This window comes from Lampetra planeri, chromosome 45 (genome assembly GCF_965212315.1).
Source record: "Lampetra planeri chromosome 45, kcLamPlan1.2.h2, whole genome shotgun sequence".
Classification (NCBI taxonomy): domain Eukaryota; kingdom Metazoa; phylum Chordata; class Hyperoartia; order Petromyzontiformes; family Petromyzontidae; genus Lampetra; species Lampetra planeri.
Window position 1 is genome coordinate 2,543,952 of NC_136151.1, and position 15,727 is coordinate 2,559,678.

The 15,727-nt window shown below is 51.1% G+C and overlaps 1 protein-coding gene across 1 annotated transcript in view; it reads right to left on the minus strand.

Annotated features, from left to right (window-relative positions):
- The window catches only part of LOC144732992 (protein phosphatase 3 catalytic subunit alpha-like), a 45,307-nt gene that overhangs the window by 29,319 nt on the left and 261 nt on the right, over positions 1–15,727 (minus strand). Inside the window, exons 2-5 of the mRNA XM_078614668.1 lie at positions 9,310–9,513; positions 6,929–7,053; positions 5,659–5,770; positions 4,527–4,672 (exon numbers count right to left, since the gene is read on the minus strand). Of these exons, the coding sequence (XP_078470794.1) occupies positions 4,527–4,672; positions 5,659–5,770; positions 6,929–7,053; positions 9,310–9,513 (587 nt within the window). The remainder of the gene's footprint in view (positions 1–4,526; positions 4,673–5,658; positions 5,771–6,928; positions 7,054–9,309; positions 9,514–15,727) is intronic.

Genomic DNA, 15,727 nt, shown 5'->3' on the forward strand with positions numbered 1-15,727 from the left:
ACTTACCTGATACAGCAACCGTGCTGTGACGGTTCCACCTGAAGACGGAAGCTTGTGTTGCCTCCGAAACGTCGTGATTTTCATTATATTTTTATTTTACTTTTATTAATTTTTATTTTTTACCTACGTGACCTCATTAATGTCTACGCACCAATCAATGAACATTACAAATGACGGGTGCTTCACTTTGGGAGGTGATTACAATTACAAAATGTATGTTCTCGACCGCACTGGAGCTGAACAATGCAACAGCGATATCTTGAATGCCTTGCAGGATCTGCTTCGCGTATACGCTCTGACTGACGTGTGGCAGACATAACATCCTCGGCAGAAAGGGTTTTACCGTCACAACAGGTCGAGTTGACAGGACAGTGTCGCAATCAAGGATCGACCGATTTTACACTTCAAAATACCTTGGAAATAATGCTGTTGCATCCAGTATCCGGGCTGCACCGCTGGCAGACCATCAACTCATTATGCTTCATGCGAAGATACAAGAAGTCCCATGGGGATCTGCAAACTGGCATTTCCATGATGCCCTTTTGGAAGACGCCATCTTCACTAATCGCTTTGAGAACGGTGTGACTCAAATGCCTGGGGAAGTACGCAATGAACCGACAATTATATTTTTAGATTTAAAGCTTTCGTGACTGCAGGGATTCATATTCTTGGATCTTTCGGTAAAGTCACGTAAAAGTGAAATAATAAAATATTTAAAATAAAACATAATAAAATTATCACGACGTTTCATTAGAACGCTGTCTTTCCGACAGCTCTGTTTCTTCACCTGAGGGCGGCTGCTTGTGTTGTGGCCGAAACGTCGTGAGAATTTTTATGTTTTATTTTTATTATTTTATTATTTCCCTTCTACGTGACTTTACTGAAAGATCCAAGAACATGATATTTTTGATGTTGAGAGCACGGTCCGCAGCATAAAGCAAAGGCGGAGGATGTGGGACATCCAGGCCTACGACATGGTGAACAATGAACGTCTAAAAGAATTCGAGAAAGAGAAGGCAAAAAGGGGCATTGATACGCTCACGGTTTAAATACACCCTTGACAAGGACTCTGGCTCAACACTTTTCTTCTCATTAGGGAAGCCAAATGGTTTCCCTATTCGCCACTAGGTGGCGGTGAGGTCACCACGGCGCTTGTGCCAGGCTAAGTGCAGTTCAAGGCCACGTGAAGTGTCGAACGCCCGCTGGCAGGAGGTCACGGGGTAGACCCAGCAGGTTCCATGGGTTGACTGACTGAGATGACTGGCCGATGCACCACTTGTGCCCCCTACTATGCCAACTCACTGTATTTTAGCCGCCCGGTGTTGATTACAATGGGGTCCGTGTCCTCAAACAATGATCAAATAGCCCCAAAAGTTGCTCAATACTATAATAATCTATTTTCCCCAGAGTGTACATCTACACATGCTCAAAAAGACATCTGGAAAAATGTTCCTCTGTTGGGCGAAGAAGAGGGAATAATTATTGACGTAGGTATAAAAGAGTGACCTAATACATGGCCGTGAGCGCTCTGGCCAGGAACAAATCGCCAGGGATTGATGGACTAACAGGAGAGTTTTATCAGCATTTTTGGCACTCCCTGCGGAAAGACTACAAAGATGTTCTAGAATAAGCAGTGGAGAGTAACATGATGCCTCAGTCCTGGAGGAGTGCAGTGTTTAGACTGCTCCCAGAAAAAGGTGATCTTAGATACCTGAAAAACTGGCGTCCAGGTCTCAAGTGCTGTGCACAGATTATATGATTCTAGCTAAGGCTGTGTCCGCAAGGCTTAAACGGGTTTTTGGCTCAGGTTATAGGCAATTACCAGTCATGCACTGTTCCAGGGAGGACCACTGATGATGGGATTTTCCTAGTCAGAGATCTAATCACCCGGTCTGAACATTTGGACTTTCCGCTGGCTTTACTCTCCCTTGATCAAGATAAATACTTTGACAGGGTTGACCATGCGGGAATCTACTCGGCACTCTTAAAAGCTTTTGGATTTGGAGCTAACTTAATACAAAGAATCGACTTGCTTCATAACACGTCCCAGTGTGTCATCAAAGTTAGCATGGTACTAACTGCTCCTATATAACTCAGTCGAGGTATCAGACAAGGCTGTCTGTCCCCTATATTAGGGCAGCTCGACACCCTCATCGTAGAACCTATTCTGTATCAACTTCGATGAAGAATCACCTTGCTTAAAACTCTGAAGGAACCCAGTATGAAAGTGACTCTCACAGCAGACGCCGACGACATTCTCCTCCTCTTACAAGGCTTCGACAATGCTGAACGGCTCCACGGGTGCCAAGAGATATATTCTCGTGCATCCTCCAGGATGAATTGTCAGAAATGCAGTGGGCCCACTCAAGGGGCAGTGGGACGAAGCCTAGTTCCCTGAGATGGCCAAAGCAATCGCGGGGAGAAAAGGGATGCCTTCAAAATCTTGGCGTGCTCCTGAGGCCTGGAGATAAATGGCTGCAGAGTAACTGGGATACTTTGGAAGAAAGGGTGAGGGAACAACTGGAACATTGGGGGCACCTGTGTAAAACCCTCACGTTTGGAGGAAAAACCCTGGTCATGAACCAGCTGGTTGCTTCCGAAATGTGGCACCGCTTTTTTTCCCCCTTGTTCCGCCGGCTCATCTGATCGGCAAACTTCAGAGGTCACCTCATTTCTGTTAGTCACATAGGAGGCACCGTGTGGCCGCTATCTTAGGCTTTGTCACTGCGGGGAGGCGGGCAAGGTCTCGTGTGCGTACGGAGTCAACTGTCCACCTTTCGCTTGCAAGCCGCGCAAAGTTTTCTGTACACAGCCCCATCACTCACGTGGTATTCCACACCATCTTATATTCTCAGTAACCTGGAGGGCAGCGCAGTGCAGCAATTCTAAATTAACATCATGGGTACCCCCGCTAACGCAGATTCCCAATTTTTACACGAGTGTCCTACAGGCCTGCGGTTTGCCCCCGTCACTACCCGAATGAATAAACCCCGGTCTGCATCAGACCTCACTCTCGAACAGCTTTTGCGGAATCCTGACACGGGACTAACCCTCTCTTGTGGGCTTAGCCATTGAGAAGCGTTACGTTCGATACGCATCTCACTAGGGTAGGCGATCTGGTGAAACCAGGCAAGCACGGTCAGTGGCTTCTCTCTACCCAGATGGCTGCAATAATGGGACTGCATTCAATAAGAATCGCCGAAAAAATTGCGGAAGTCTCGCTCAAAAGCAGTGGGGGGGGGGGTGGGGCACGTCTGCCATCAGTGTTGGTGACGTGTCAGCTCCTGGTAGTCCAATGTTACCGGAGCAGACTGTCGAGTCGGCAAGAAAAGTACCCACTTCCTTTTTTCGCAGAGTGTCCGGGAAGAGCACTTCTCAAAAGTAGAACGAAATCAACTGTACGCTCGTGTGGTTTGCTTCCATCATCAACAAGTACGAAGGTCGCGCAAAAGACCACGCTAGGAGAGACTCTATGCCCTGCAGCGATCGTGTAACCCTCACTGGGAGCTGTTCTACCCTAGCCCATCATCTCAACGCCAGGGTGACCTGAGCTGGAGCATTGCCCACGGTACGGTGACCACAAATACTTTTCTGGCACACTTCACAGGACACCAAGCCAGAATGTTTATTCCGTGGTGAAATCGAAATAGTTGCCTATCAGTGTTTACATTGTAAAAGTCTCAACCCGCCTTTTTAAGCTCCTACGCAATATCTTGCTGAAATTGAAACTTAATTTCTCCCCAACGAATCTCATTTTTGGATTTAAGGGGAATGCAGACAAAGATATAGTAGAGGGCTTGGTGAACGTTGTCAGAAACAATGCCAAACTGGTGATATATAGGGCCAGAAAGTGTGCATATTGAATTAAACAGCTTAGACAGCCACTGTCGCATCTTCCAGGTTCTGGTTTCTGCCAAAATATGACTGGAATTTCGCCACGCTCAGTTGACGGAGGGGGGACGTGTGTTCAATCTTTTTTTAGATGTTGGGCTGTAGAGACTGCCCTGTGTAATGTGACTGATGGGAGGAGATCAAGCAATGAGTTTTTGAGGGTGTTTTTTTTGTTTCTATCTGAACACAGTACACAATGGAACTTATGTTACATGGGAAAAAAGCATAAACATGTTAGATTTTTCACGAAAAAAGGTCCATAAAAGCCAAAAAAAGTTAAAAGCAAAAGAAATGACACGATAAACGAAACAAAGGGCCAAATAACTGAGCATCTTGGTTTCTTCTGATCATAAAAAAGGGAAGAGAGGGAGGGAAGGGAAGGGCGCGTCGGTTTCAGGAACCCACAGCAGTGACCTCGTGAGTGACCTCGTGAGCGACCTCGTGAGCGACCTCGTGTGCGACCTCGTGAGCGACCTCGTGAGCGACCTCGTGTGCAACCTCGTGAGCGACCTCGTGAGCGACCTCGTGTGCGACCTCGTGAGCGAATTCGTGAGCGACCTCGTGAGCGACCTCGTGAGCGACCTCGTGAGCGACCTCGTGAGTGGGCCGATGGCCCCGGCGAGAGCTGAACTCACCCTGCGGATCTGGTCGAGGGTGTGGAGCTCCGGGGAGAGCCCCCCGTGGACGCAGAGGAACTGCTGATTCATCACCGCCGCCAGCGGGAGGCAGTCAAACGCCTCCATGCAGGCATCATACACGCGGTCAGAATACTTGATACGGCCTGTGGAGCGCCACGTGCAGGCATCGCGCACACAGAGACACGGACAGGCATCGCACACAAGCAGAGACTCTCTCAGGGTCCCCCCCCCCCATATCTCCTCCTCCCCGTGTCTCCCCCCCGTGTCTCCTCCCCGTGTCTCCCCCCCGTGTCTCGCCCCCGTGTCTCCCCCCCGTGTCTCCCCCCGTCTCTCCACCCCGTGTCTCCACCCCGTGCCTCCCCTCCGTGCCTCCCCCCCGTGTCTCCCCCCCGTGTCTCCCCCCCGTGTTTCCCCCCACCCCGTGTCTCCTCCCCCGTGTCTCCCCCCCGTGTCTCGCCCCCGTGTCTCCCCCCCGTGTCTCCCCCCATCTCTCCACCCCGTGTCTCCACCCCGTGCCTCCCCTCCGTGCCTCCCCCCCGTGTCTCCCCCCCGTGTCTCCCCCCCGTGTTTCCCCCCCCCCCCGTCTCCCCCCCCCGTGTCTCCCCCCCCCGTGTCTCCCCTCCGTGTCTCCTCCCCGTGTCTCCCCCCTGTGTCTGCCACCCCCCTGTGTCTGCCACCCCCCCGTGTCTCCCCCCCCGTGTCTCCCCCCCGTGTCTCCCCCCCGTGTCTCCACCCCGTGTCTCCCCCCCGTGTCTCCTCCCTGTGTCTCCCCCCCACGCATCTCCCCCCCCCACACGCATCTCCCCCCCCCCCCATGTCTCCTCTCCGTGTCTCCTCCCCGTGTCTCCCCCCATGTCTCCTCCCCGTGTCTACCCCCCGTGTCTACCCCCCGTGTCTACCCCCCGTGTCTACCCCCCGTGTCTCCTCCCTGTGTCTCCCCCGTCTCTCCACCCCGTGTCTCCCCACCATGTCTCTCCCCCACGCATCTCCCCCCCCCCCGTGTCTCTCTCCCGTGTCTACCCCCCGTGTCTCCTCCTCGTGTCTCCTCCCCGTGTCTACCCCCCATGTCTCCTCCCCGTGTCTACCCCTCGTGTCTCCTCCCCGTGTCTCTCTCCCCGTGTCTCCTCACACTCCTGCTTGAAGGTGAAGTACTCTGTGAGGTGGCGACACTCGTGGTTCCCGCGGAGCAGAAAGAGGCTTCCAGGGTAGAGAATCTTCAGCGCCCAGAGATACAGCACACACTGCGCTCCCCAGAGATACACACACAGCGATATACACATGAAGATATACAGAGAAATACACAGATATGCACTGAGACAGAGAGATACACACGGAGATACACAGGTACAGCACGCAATGCGCTCCCACACAGGTACACACGGAGACATACAGAAAGACACGCAGAGATATACACAGAAATATACAGGCAGACCTTTCCGAATGATGGGGGGGGGGTTACCTTCCTGGAAAATTCCGTGTTGGGCAAAACCGCATCCGACAAATAAGAGGACCACTGGGGAGACTGGAGTTGCGTTCCTGGGTCCAAAATGATCGACCCCTCCCTCTTGGTAAAACTCATTCTGCAAGATATTTTCCCTTTTTGCTGTACTCAGGGATGCCGAGTTGCTATCTGTTACGTGTGTGAGTGAGAGTGTGTACAGTACACTTCAGGGAGCAGTGGTGTAGTGGTTAGCGCTACGCTGCGCCGTGAACCCGGAGCCCCGAGTTCGATTTCCGCTCACAGCCAACACCGGCGACGATTATCTAAACCGATTCTAGGCCTCCCCGTAGTGCTGGCCACCCACCCACCCCATCATGTGCCGTGCCGGCCTCCATAGGTGCTCGCTAACAGCACTTGCCTCAACAGCCTGTTAAGATGGGGGATCTTTGTTTGTTTCTATAGTCCACTGTTCATCCCTCAATTTCACCTCAACGTAAATCCCAAGTCTCGATGACTCTTCCCGCACCTCGGCACTCGTGCCCAACGCTCGCCCCCGAAACTGTCGCTTGAACGTTAACAATTCGCCATCTCGTCGTGGGCGAGTGAGTAGATTGAGTGTGAATGGGTGAGTGAGTGGGTGATGAGCGAGTGGTTGATGAATAAGTGGGTGGGTCAGTGAGTGAGTCGTTGAGTGAGTGGATGGGTGGATCGGTGGGTGAGTGTGTGGGTGAGTGTGGGTGGCTGGATGAGCGGGTCAGTGAGGAGTTGAGTGAGTGGATGGGTGAGTGGATGGGTGAGTGAGTAGGTGGGTGAGTTGTTGAGTGGGTCAGTGAGTAAGTGAGCGGGCCAGTGAGTAGTTGAATGAGTGAGTGGGTAAGTGGGTGGGTGGGTGGATCAGTGAGTTGGTGAGTTTGAGTGGATGGGTGAGTGGGTGGGTAAGTGGTGAGGGGTCGCTCACCTCGATGCTAAAGTATCCACGGTCCACGTAGTCTCCCAGGAACAGGTATCGCGTCTGAGCCGGGGAGCCTCCCACCTCAAACAACTTCATTAGGTCATAGAACTGCCCATGGACATCTCCACACACTGGGAAAGGAGGAGGGGGGGGAGGAGAATAGAGTCAACTGATGGGAACCACGGTGGCTAGGAGATGTTAACTACCTCGCCTGGTATAAGGAGGTTGTGGGTTCGATGCCTACTGCTCCATATTTGGAGTCTGCGTGTCTCTCTCTCTCCCCGTGGTCATGTGGATTTTTCTCCGGGCCCTCCGGTTTTTCCCTTCACATTTAGAATCGACATCACAGCATTTAGAGGAGTATTTGACTGCTCCTTTAAATTTCTACGCAGCGATGGTATCAGCCACTTGGTGGAGCTATCATTTGTGATAGTCAGGTTGCTTCTGAAAAAGAGCTACACAGCACAGTGGGGCCTTACCTGGCTAAATAAAAACAGTTTAGTTTTTTAGTTTAGTTTAGCGAGTCACATGGACCCCTGGTTACCTAGGTAACAAGCGCTTTACCTAGCCAACCAGGGGACCAGTTTCCCAGGTGACCGATCGCCTAAGTCAGGGGTGGGGAACGTCCGGCCCGCGGGCCGTATAAGGCCCGAGAAATCATTTGGTCTGGCCCTGCCAAGGCAACTGCAGGCGGGACTCGAAATTCAATAAATCTAGGAGCAAACTTGGAAAAGTAGTTGCGAGTAGCAGCATCATCAATACCAGCTAACATCACATGCCTCGCCAAAGAGAAGCAGTTCCAGCCCATCGCATTAGCGGTGAGTAAATTACATGTTTGACAAAATATAACAGGCTCATTTTTAAGTTGATAATTTTGTATGGCCCGCGAATGATGTTATAAAGATCCAAATGGCCCTTGGCAGAAAAAGGTTCCACACCCCAGGCCTAAGTAATCGGCTAACTCGTCAACACAGCCAAAAAGCGAGCGGTAGCCCCCAGTCGAGCGATTATAAATGTAACTTGGCAAGTAGAGCGGTTGCTAGCGGTAACTTGGTGAGCAAACGGCAGTGAAGTTACCGGTAAGCGTCTGCTAGAGGTAACCGGGCAAGTGAGCAGTTGCTAATCAGCGAGAGGTGAGGGTAACGGTGAGCGGATAGTGACGGTGACCAGTTGCAAGCGAGCGTCTGCTAGCGGTAGCCGGGCAAGTGGCGGTTGCTAATGAGCGAGAGGTGAGGGTACCGGTGAGCTGATACGAACGGTGACCGGTTGCAAGCGAGCGTCTGCTAGCGGTAGCCGGGCTACTGAGCGGTTGGTGGTAAGGGTTATCGGTGAGAGGTTGCGAGCGGTAAGCGGTTGCTAGCAGTAACAAAGTGGTTGGCGGTGAGCGATTGCTAGTGAGCGAGAGGTGAGGGGTTACCGGTGAGTGATTGCTTGTGAGTGAGAGGTGAGGGGTTACCGGTGAGCGATTGCTAGTGAGTGAGAGGTGAGGGTTACCGGTGAGGGGTTGCTAGTGAGCGAGAGGTGAGGGGTTACCGGTGAGTGGTTGCTAGTGAGTGAAAGGTGAGGGATTACCGGTGAGCGCTTGCTAGTGAGCGAGAGGTGAGGGGTTACCAGTGAGTGGTTGCTAGTGAGTGAGAGGTGAGGGGTTACCGGTGAGTGGTTGCTAGTGAGTGAGAGGTGAGGGGTTACCGGTGAGTGGTTGCTAGTGAGTGAAAGGTGAGGGGTTACCGGTGAGGGGTTGCTAGTGAGCGAGAGGTGAGGGGTTACCAGTGAGTGGTTGCTAGTGAGTGAGAGGTGAGGGGTTACCGGTGAGTGGTTGCTAGTGAGTGAGAGGTGAGGGGTTACCGGTGAGTGGTTGCTAGTGAGTGAGAGGTGAGGGGTTACCGGTGAGTGGTTGCTAGTGAGTGAGAGGTGAGGGGTTACCGGTGAGTGGTTGCTAGTGAGTGAGAGGTGAGGGGTTACCGGTGAGTGATTGCTAGTGAGTGAGAGGTGAGTGGTTACCGGTGAGCGATTGCTAGTGAGTGAGAGGTGAGGGGTTACCGGTGAGGGGTTGCTAGTGAGTGAGAGGTGAGGGGTTACCGGTGAGTGGTTGCTAGTGAGTGAGAGGTGAGTGGTTACCGGTGAGCGATTGCTAGTGAGTGAGAGGTGAGGGGTTACCGGTGAGGGGTTGCTAGTGAGTGAGAGGTGAGGGTTACCGGTGAGTGATTGCTAGTGAGTGAGAGGTGAGGGGTTACCGGTGAGTGATTGCTAGTGAGTGAGAGGTGAGGGATACCGGTGAGTGATTGCTAGTGAGTGAGAGGTGAGGGTTACCGGTGAGTGATTGCTCGTGAGTGAGAGGTGAGGGGTTACCGGTGAGTGGTTGCTAGTGAGTGAGAGGTGAGGGTTACCAGTGAGCGGGGCGGCGATGTCGAGCACCGTGGGCTCCGCGCGGAGCACCTCGGCCCCGCGCTTGAGGATGAGGATGGCCGCCTCCTCCTCGACGCGGCCCTCGCGCAGGAGGTGCGAGCGCAGCACCTCCAGGCGCGGAGCCGAGGTCGCCTCATCAAAGAGCTCCCGCGCGGAGAGGCAGCGCGAAGGGGGGAACGGCACCGCTGCACCGGTGGAAGGCGTGGGAGGGTACGGAGAAGGGGGGGGGAGCATGGGGGAGGGCACGGGGAGGGAGGGGTATGGACGGGGAGAGAGGAACGTGGAGGGGAGAGAGAGAAACGGTGACATAAAAAGGGAGGACACGGGGAGAGAGAGGCACGTGGGGAGTCAGAGGAACATGGGGAGAGGCAGAGACAGAGACACGGGGGGGGGGAGGAGAGAGAGAGACACGGGGAGAGATTTATTTTATTCATGTTTTTTTCACGGTAAGCGTTCGAGCCCGACACAACACGTCAATGGTTTCAGGGGAAGGGGCGAGACAGAAAAACCGTGGGGGACGAGGTGGGGGGGGGACTTACTGGCACTTGACCGCATCTAGGTGTGGGGAAGGAATGCTCAATGCCCATCCCAAGAGGGTGAGTGGGAGTTTTTATATAAGGGGGAGGGGTGGGGGTTGGTGAAGGAGGGGCGAGGAGGAAGCATGCAGCAGCCAAGAAAGGACACGCTACAAATCACATAAAAATACACGCGGCTTTATCTGTTGGTGTGGCAATCTCTCCTCCATCCTGGGTCCATCTTATCTTAACCTGGAACGGTGGGGGGAAGGAGGGGGCGAGGAGGAAATCAGCAGCATTCTAAGGGGAGATCGGGTGTGGGGAAGGTGGGGTGAAGAAGAGACACTCTACGGATCATACAACATACACGCGCGGCAGCTTCGTGTGTTGGGGCTGACAACCACTTCCCCCTATTCTCATCTCACCTTGCCTGAACGTAATTCATACAGCGCCTCAACAAAGGCGCCGCTCGGAGAAGGACGCTACGATGCGCGCGTGTGAATGTAATGGCAGAGCGAGCTGCGCTACGAAACAAGCGACCAGAGTTCGATTCCCGCTCAGAGGCCAACACGAGTAACGGTTATCTGAGCCGGTCATGGGCCTCCCCTAGGTCGACTCGGCCTCAAATGAGTACCTGGTGTGGTGTGTTAACATCGCCACTGGGGAGACAAAAGCGGCTGGGCAGGGTGCTGGCCACCCAGCCCCTTGTGTGACGTGCCGGCCTTCATAGGTGCTCGCTAACAGCACTTGCCCCAACAGTCTGAATCTTTGTCTTTGTAGATGCGGCGTATAGAATAGATGAGAAGAAGCAATAGGTGGTGAATCTGTGATGATGCGTGAATTCGGTGAAAGCGGAACTGATGATGGTACATGATGATGATGAACGGATATAATGAATGGGGTTAATGAGCGATAGCCGTGTAATGAAAATGTGAAGAGGGAAATATTAACGGTGATCGTGGTGCTTATGATGGGTGTGGTGGTCGTGGGGTGAGCTTGGGAACAATAAGTGAGCTTTAAGTGAAGAGCAGAAACTTAGCGAGCGAACTTGACTGCTTAATGTGGAGGTGAGGTTTGTTCCAGTGACGAAGATAAGATGGGCTCCATCTTATCTTAACTGATGAAATTAACGGGTGAGAGGGGGGGGGGGCATCCTTCTATCCCTCCCCCTGCCTCCCTCCACCTTTCCTCTCATGTTTTAAACTGAGGTGGTGTTGGTGATTGGGGGTGGAGGAGGAGGCGGAGGACGAGGAGGAGACCACCTGACCTCCAATTCCCACTTTTCTTCCCCTTTTAAGGTTGTGGGTGCTGGTGGCGTGAACTATGGCAGCGTGTCACGCCATTGTCCCCGTAAAGAGGAGTGGGGGGGAGGCAGTTCGAGGTCTTACCAGCGAGCCAAGATGGTTTATTTTTCTGGCTATGATGTTGAAAGCTTGGAGCAGGGCATGTGCTGGGTGTTTTTGAAAGGGTACCCCGCCTTTTTGTACATCCCCACTGTGAAGTATCAATTGACGGAGAGAGGTTTGTGCCGCTTCGTGTCGTTGAAGAAGGCCGATATCTTCTGGTTATTAATTTGCGATGTCCGGGCATGACCAACATGCATTTAAGTCGGTTTGTATTGAGCCTTGGACGGTCAGGAGGGGTTGTGAGAGTGAGTTAGTTAATTGGATGTATGTCTGATTAACTTCTTTTGCACCGTACATATCCAACCGTGCTAATCTGTGGTTCTCTGTGGGTCTCTATAGGTCTTGGGTGTCTGTGGGTCTCTGTGTATGTATCTACTTATGTTGAACTTCTTCCATACTGTACGTAGCCAACCGTGTTAATTAAGTTGAGCCAACCTGGCAAGAATTGGGCAAAACCTCGCTCACTTTTTTTTTACCCAGGAAACTGGAGAGCAGCACAGATGAAGTATGAGTACTAACCTAACATTCAAACATATTCAAGAATTACGGTTAAGAGACAAACAACATTATATAGTAGTGTTAAAATAAAGACGTAAAAACACCTCGTTTTTTTTTTACTTAAAACTCATCGATGGTTTTGCACCTATCCGGGGCAATGTTGTTCCAAGTGCCCAACCAGGCTGCTATTATTTTTTAATACAAATGTAATTTGAAAAAACCTGTGAGCACCACCAACTGAACGCTGCGAGGAAAACGTTGTCAAATTAAAAGCAGCACAGGACTTGAATGTCATCGGTCTGGCTGAGGAGTACGGAAAGTAAATTTTACCTTCGGAAGATACAAATGTGTTTTTTTATTAAATACAATCTCGCATGAAAATGGGAGTAACAGAGTTCCTTTTCTCTTCCCTCTGCTAGGAAGATTTCATTTTAGCGAGCCCGTTAAATGTGCTTCGTGGAGTGAGGCACCTGGCACACACAAAGTGCTCACCACAAATGAACCACAATTACCTCGCTGATCTCATCCAGGAGCGATCGTCACGCGAACTCCGGGTCATTCTCGCAGCAGCAGCAGCAGCGGCGGCTTTTGGCAAGCCATCGAAAAAATACGGTCACCACATCGGGCGCTTTCAAATGCGCTTCTGCGGCCGTCTGGAACACTCCTCCTTCCGATATTAGCAAGCCACTGGAGCTGTGCACTTTTAAACCATCATATAGATTCACAGACTAATTTCTTTAAAACTGCTTTTTGTGTTTAGTTTGTTGTCCTTCCCCCGCACCTCTGATTAGTACGGTTGGGTATGTACGGTGCGAAAGAAGTGCAACACACACTATATTCTACACTATACAGTAAAACCTTGGATTGCGAGTAACTTGGTCTGCGAGTGTTTTGCAAGACGAGCAAAATTTTAAAATAAATATTAATTTGATAAACGAGCGAGGTCTTGCAATACGAGTACTGTAGTACGTACAGTATACGCTTTGTCTGCCGAGCGTCAAGAGATCACAACTGAGCCGATGGTTCTTCTCTCTCTCGCTGCGGGATTGTAGCTAATCGTCTTCCATGCTCGGTCTCAGTTGGCGTGCCTCATTCGTATAGTCAACATCCGTGCGAGCTACGGTGTTTACTATAGTGTTGTGACCACGTGTGTGTGCGTAAAGCATTTTTTTTATCTTGTGTCCGAGTGTAGTGACTGTTCTTTAGTAACTGTACTGCAAGTGAAAGTCGTCCTACACAATAACCCTCCTCTCCTCTCTCTCGTCTCCCTCACACCAGCCACGATTAAATTTAATTAATACATTTGATTACTTTATATTAAATTTAAATAAGAAAAATATAAAAAGGTATTTTGTATCAATCATTTTTATATGAATACAATATTTTTTGGGTTGTGGAACGAATCATCTGAGTTTCCATTATTTCTTATGGGGAAATTCGCTTTGATATACGAGTGCTTTGGATTACGAACACGTTTCCGGAACGAATTATGCTCGCAATCCAAGGTTTTACTGTACACTACCTCCAACGAGCACGGTTGGCTACATACGGTGTGAAAGAACTGGAACATATGTACATACTTCTGAGATAAAAAGAAGGTAAGAATAAAGAGTGAGAGACTATTCAAGGCCCCGATTGAGGCGCATTGAAAGACTATATTTTATTTTACCGGGTAAGGCTCACTGAGCTTTTTTGCGTCATCTGGTCCAACACCATGTGAGATTAGGCTCTAAGGAAAGCTGTCTCAGGTGTGGACCAATCAATTTCAAGGACAGTGCATACATTATCAGAGTTGTGTTTTTGTTTGCATTCCGACTGCAGGTATTGTGGTCAATGCAAACATGACTCCTTGTAAAAAAAGGTGTCAGATTTGTTGCCAGACAAAAGGGTAAAAAAACAATTATCATATTTTGCTACTGGCAAAAGAGGTTCCAATGGTGCTCACTAAGCTGTACAGCTCTTTTTTCAGGAACGACCTGGCCACCACAAATGATAGCTCAACGAAGTGGGCTGATCCCCACCACGTGGAGATTTATAGCAGAAGCCAAATACTCTAAACGCGTTATTCTAAATGTCGAGGGCAAAACCAGAGGACCCGTAAAAGCGACCACGGGGAGAAATATAGACATGCAAACTCCAAATATACGATCTTGATTTGGAGCTTTCGTGACTGCAGGAATCCATACTCTTTGGTTCTTTCGGTCTAGTCACGTAGGTAGAAAATAAAATAAATCACGACGTTTCGGGCGCAACACAAGCTTCCGTCATCAGGTGGGAAAGCGTGGTCTGCTGCTGAGGCAGACCGTTTTAAAAAGGTTTGAAATGGGTGTAGCCCAAGGGTCAAAAAGAAGTGACCGGGGCTAGTGATGTTAATGTGAGAAATTAGCATGTAACTGTAAGATATACAGCAGGCGTAAGGATTGGGACTGAACCCACTACCTCCTGTATACCAGGCGAGGTAGTTAACATTCTAGCCACTGCGGCGCCCATAGACTGGGAGTGTCACTGCCTTGAAAAAAGTATCCGTCACTGCAGGACTTACGGATTACTCGCCTGTTCTAAAAGCCAAGATTCTGTCTTAAATTTCACTGACCCCCATCGAATGTGAAACCATTCTTAAGTTTGACGGACGCTTCAATATTACGCTAACCGCATGACCCCTGACGCACACGGCACGGTCTGCGTTGAACTTATTTCGCACCCTGCGAAGCCGACGGCGCTAATCGGAGCACCGGCACACAGCAGCACACAGACACGCACATCACACAAAGATAAAGACAAAGATCCCCCGTGTAGCCTCAACAGACTGTTGGGGCAAGTGCGGTTAGCGAGCAACATCTATTAAGGCCGGCATGGCACGGGGGGGGGGGGGGGGGTGGCCAGCACCACGCCCGGCCACCTTTGTCTCCCCAGTGGCCTAGTGGCAATGTTTTTACCCACCGCATCAGGTACTCATTTTAGGCTAAGTCGATCTAGGGGAGGCCCAGGACCGGTTCAGATCATCATCATCACTGCTGTTGGCTGTGAGCTGGAATCGAACTCGGGTTGTTGGGTTTGTAGTGCAGCGCGCTAACCGCTACACTACACAGCACACTGACACACACAGCACACTGACTCACACACTGACAAACACAGCACACGGACACACAGCAGGACACTGACACACGGCATGCTGACACAGCACGCTGACATACACATTGACACACACTGACACACACACTGACAGACACACTGACAGACACACTGACACACACACACTGACACACACACACTGACACACACACACTGACACACACACTGACACACACACTGACACACACACTGACATACACACTGACATACACATTGACACACACAGCACGCTGACACACACACAGCAGTAGACTTGGCACACAGCAGCACAATGATACACGGCAGCACATTGACACACACAGCAGCACATTGACACACACAACAGCACATTGACACACAGCAGCACATTGGCACACACAGCAGTACATTGACACACACAGCAGCACATTGACACACACGGCACGCTGACACACACAGCAGCACATTGACACACACAGCAGCACATTGACACACACGGCACGCTGACACACACAGCAGCACATTGACACACACAGCAGTACATTGACACACACGGCAGCACATTGACACACACAGCAGCACATTGACACACACGGCACGCTGACACACACAGCAGCACATTGACACACACAGCAGGATACACACAGCATCACAATGACACACAAAACACTGACACACACAGCAGCAGACACAGCAGCGCAAACATAGAGCAGCACACTTGACACACAGCAGCACAGACACACACCGACACGCAACCCATTAATAGCCCCATCATCATTACCACCACCCACCACCACCACCACCCCGCTCTCCTTACCACCCCCGTGGGCCCCACAAGGCGCCATTCGCCGCAGAGAACCTAGGCGAGACCGAGGCTTTGCTAATGGCGC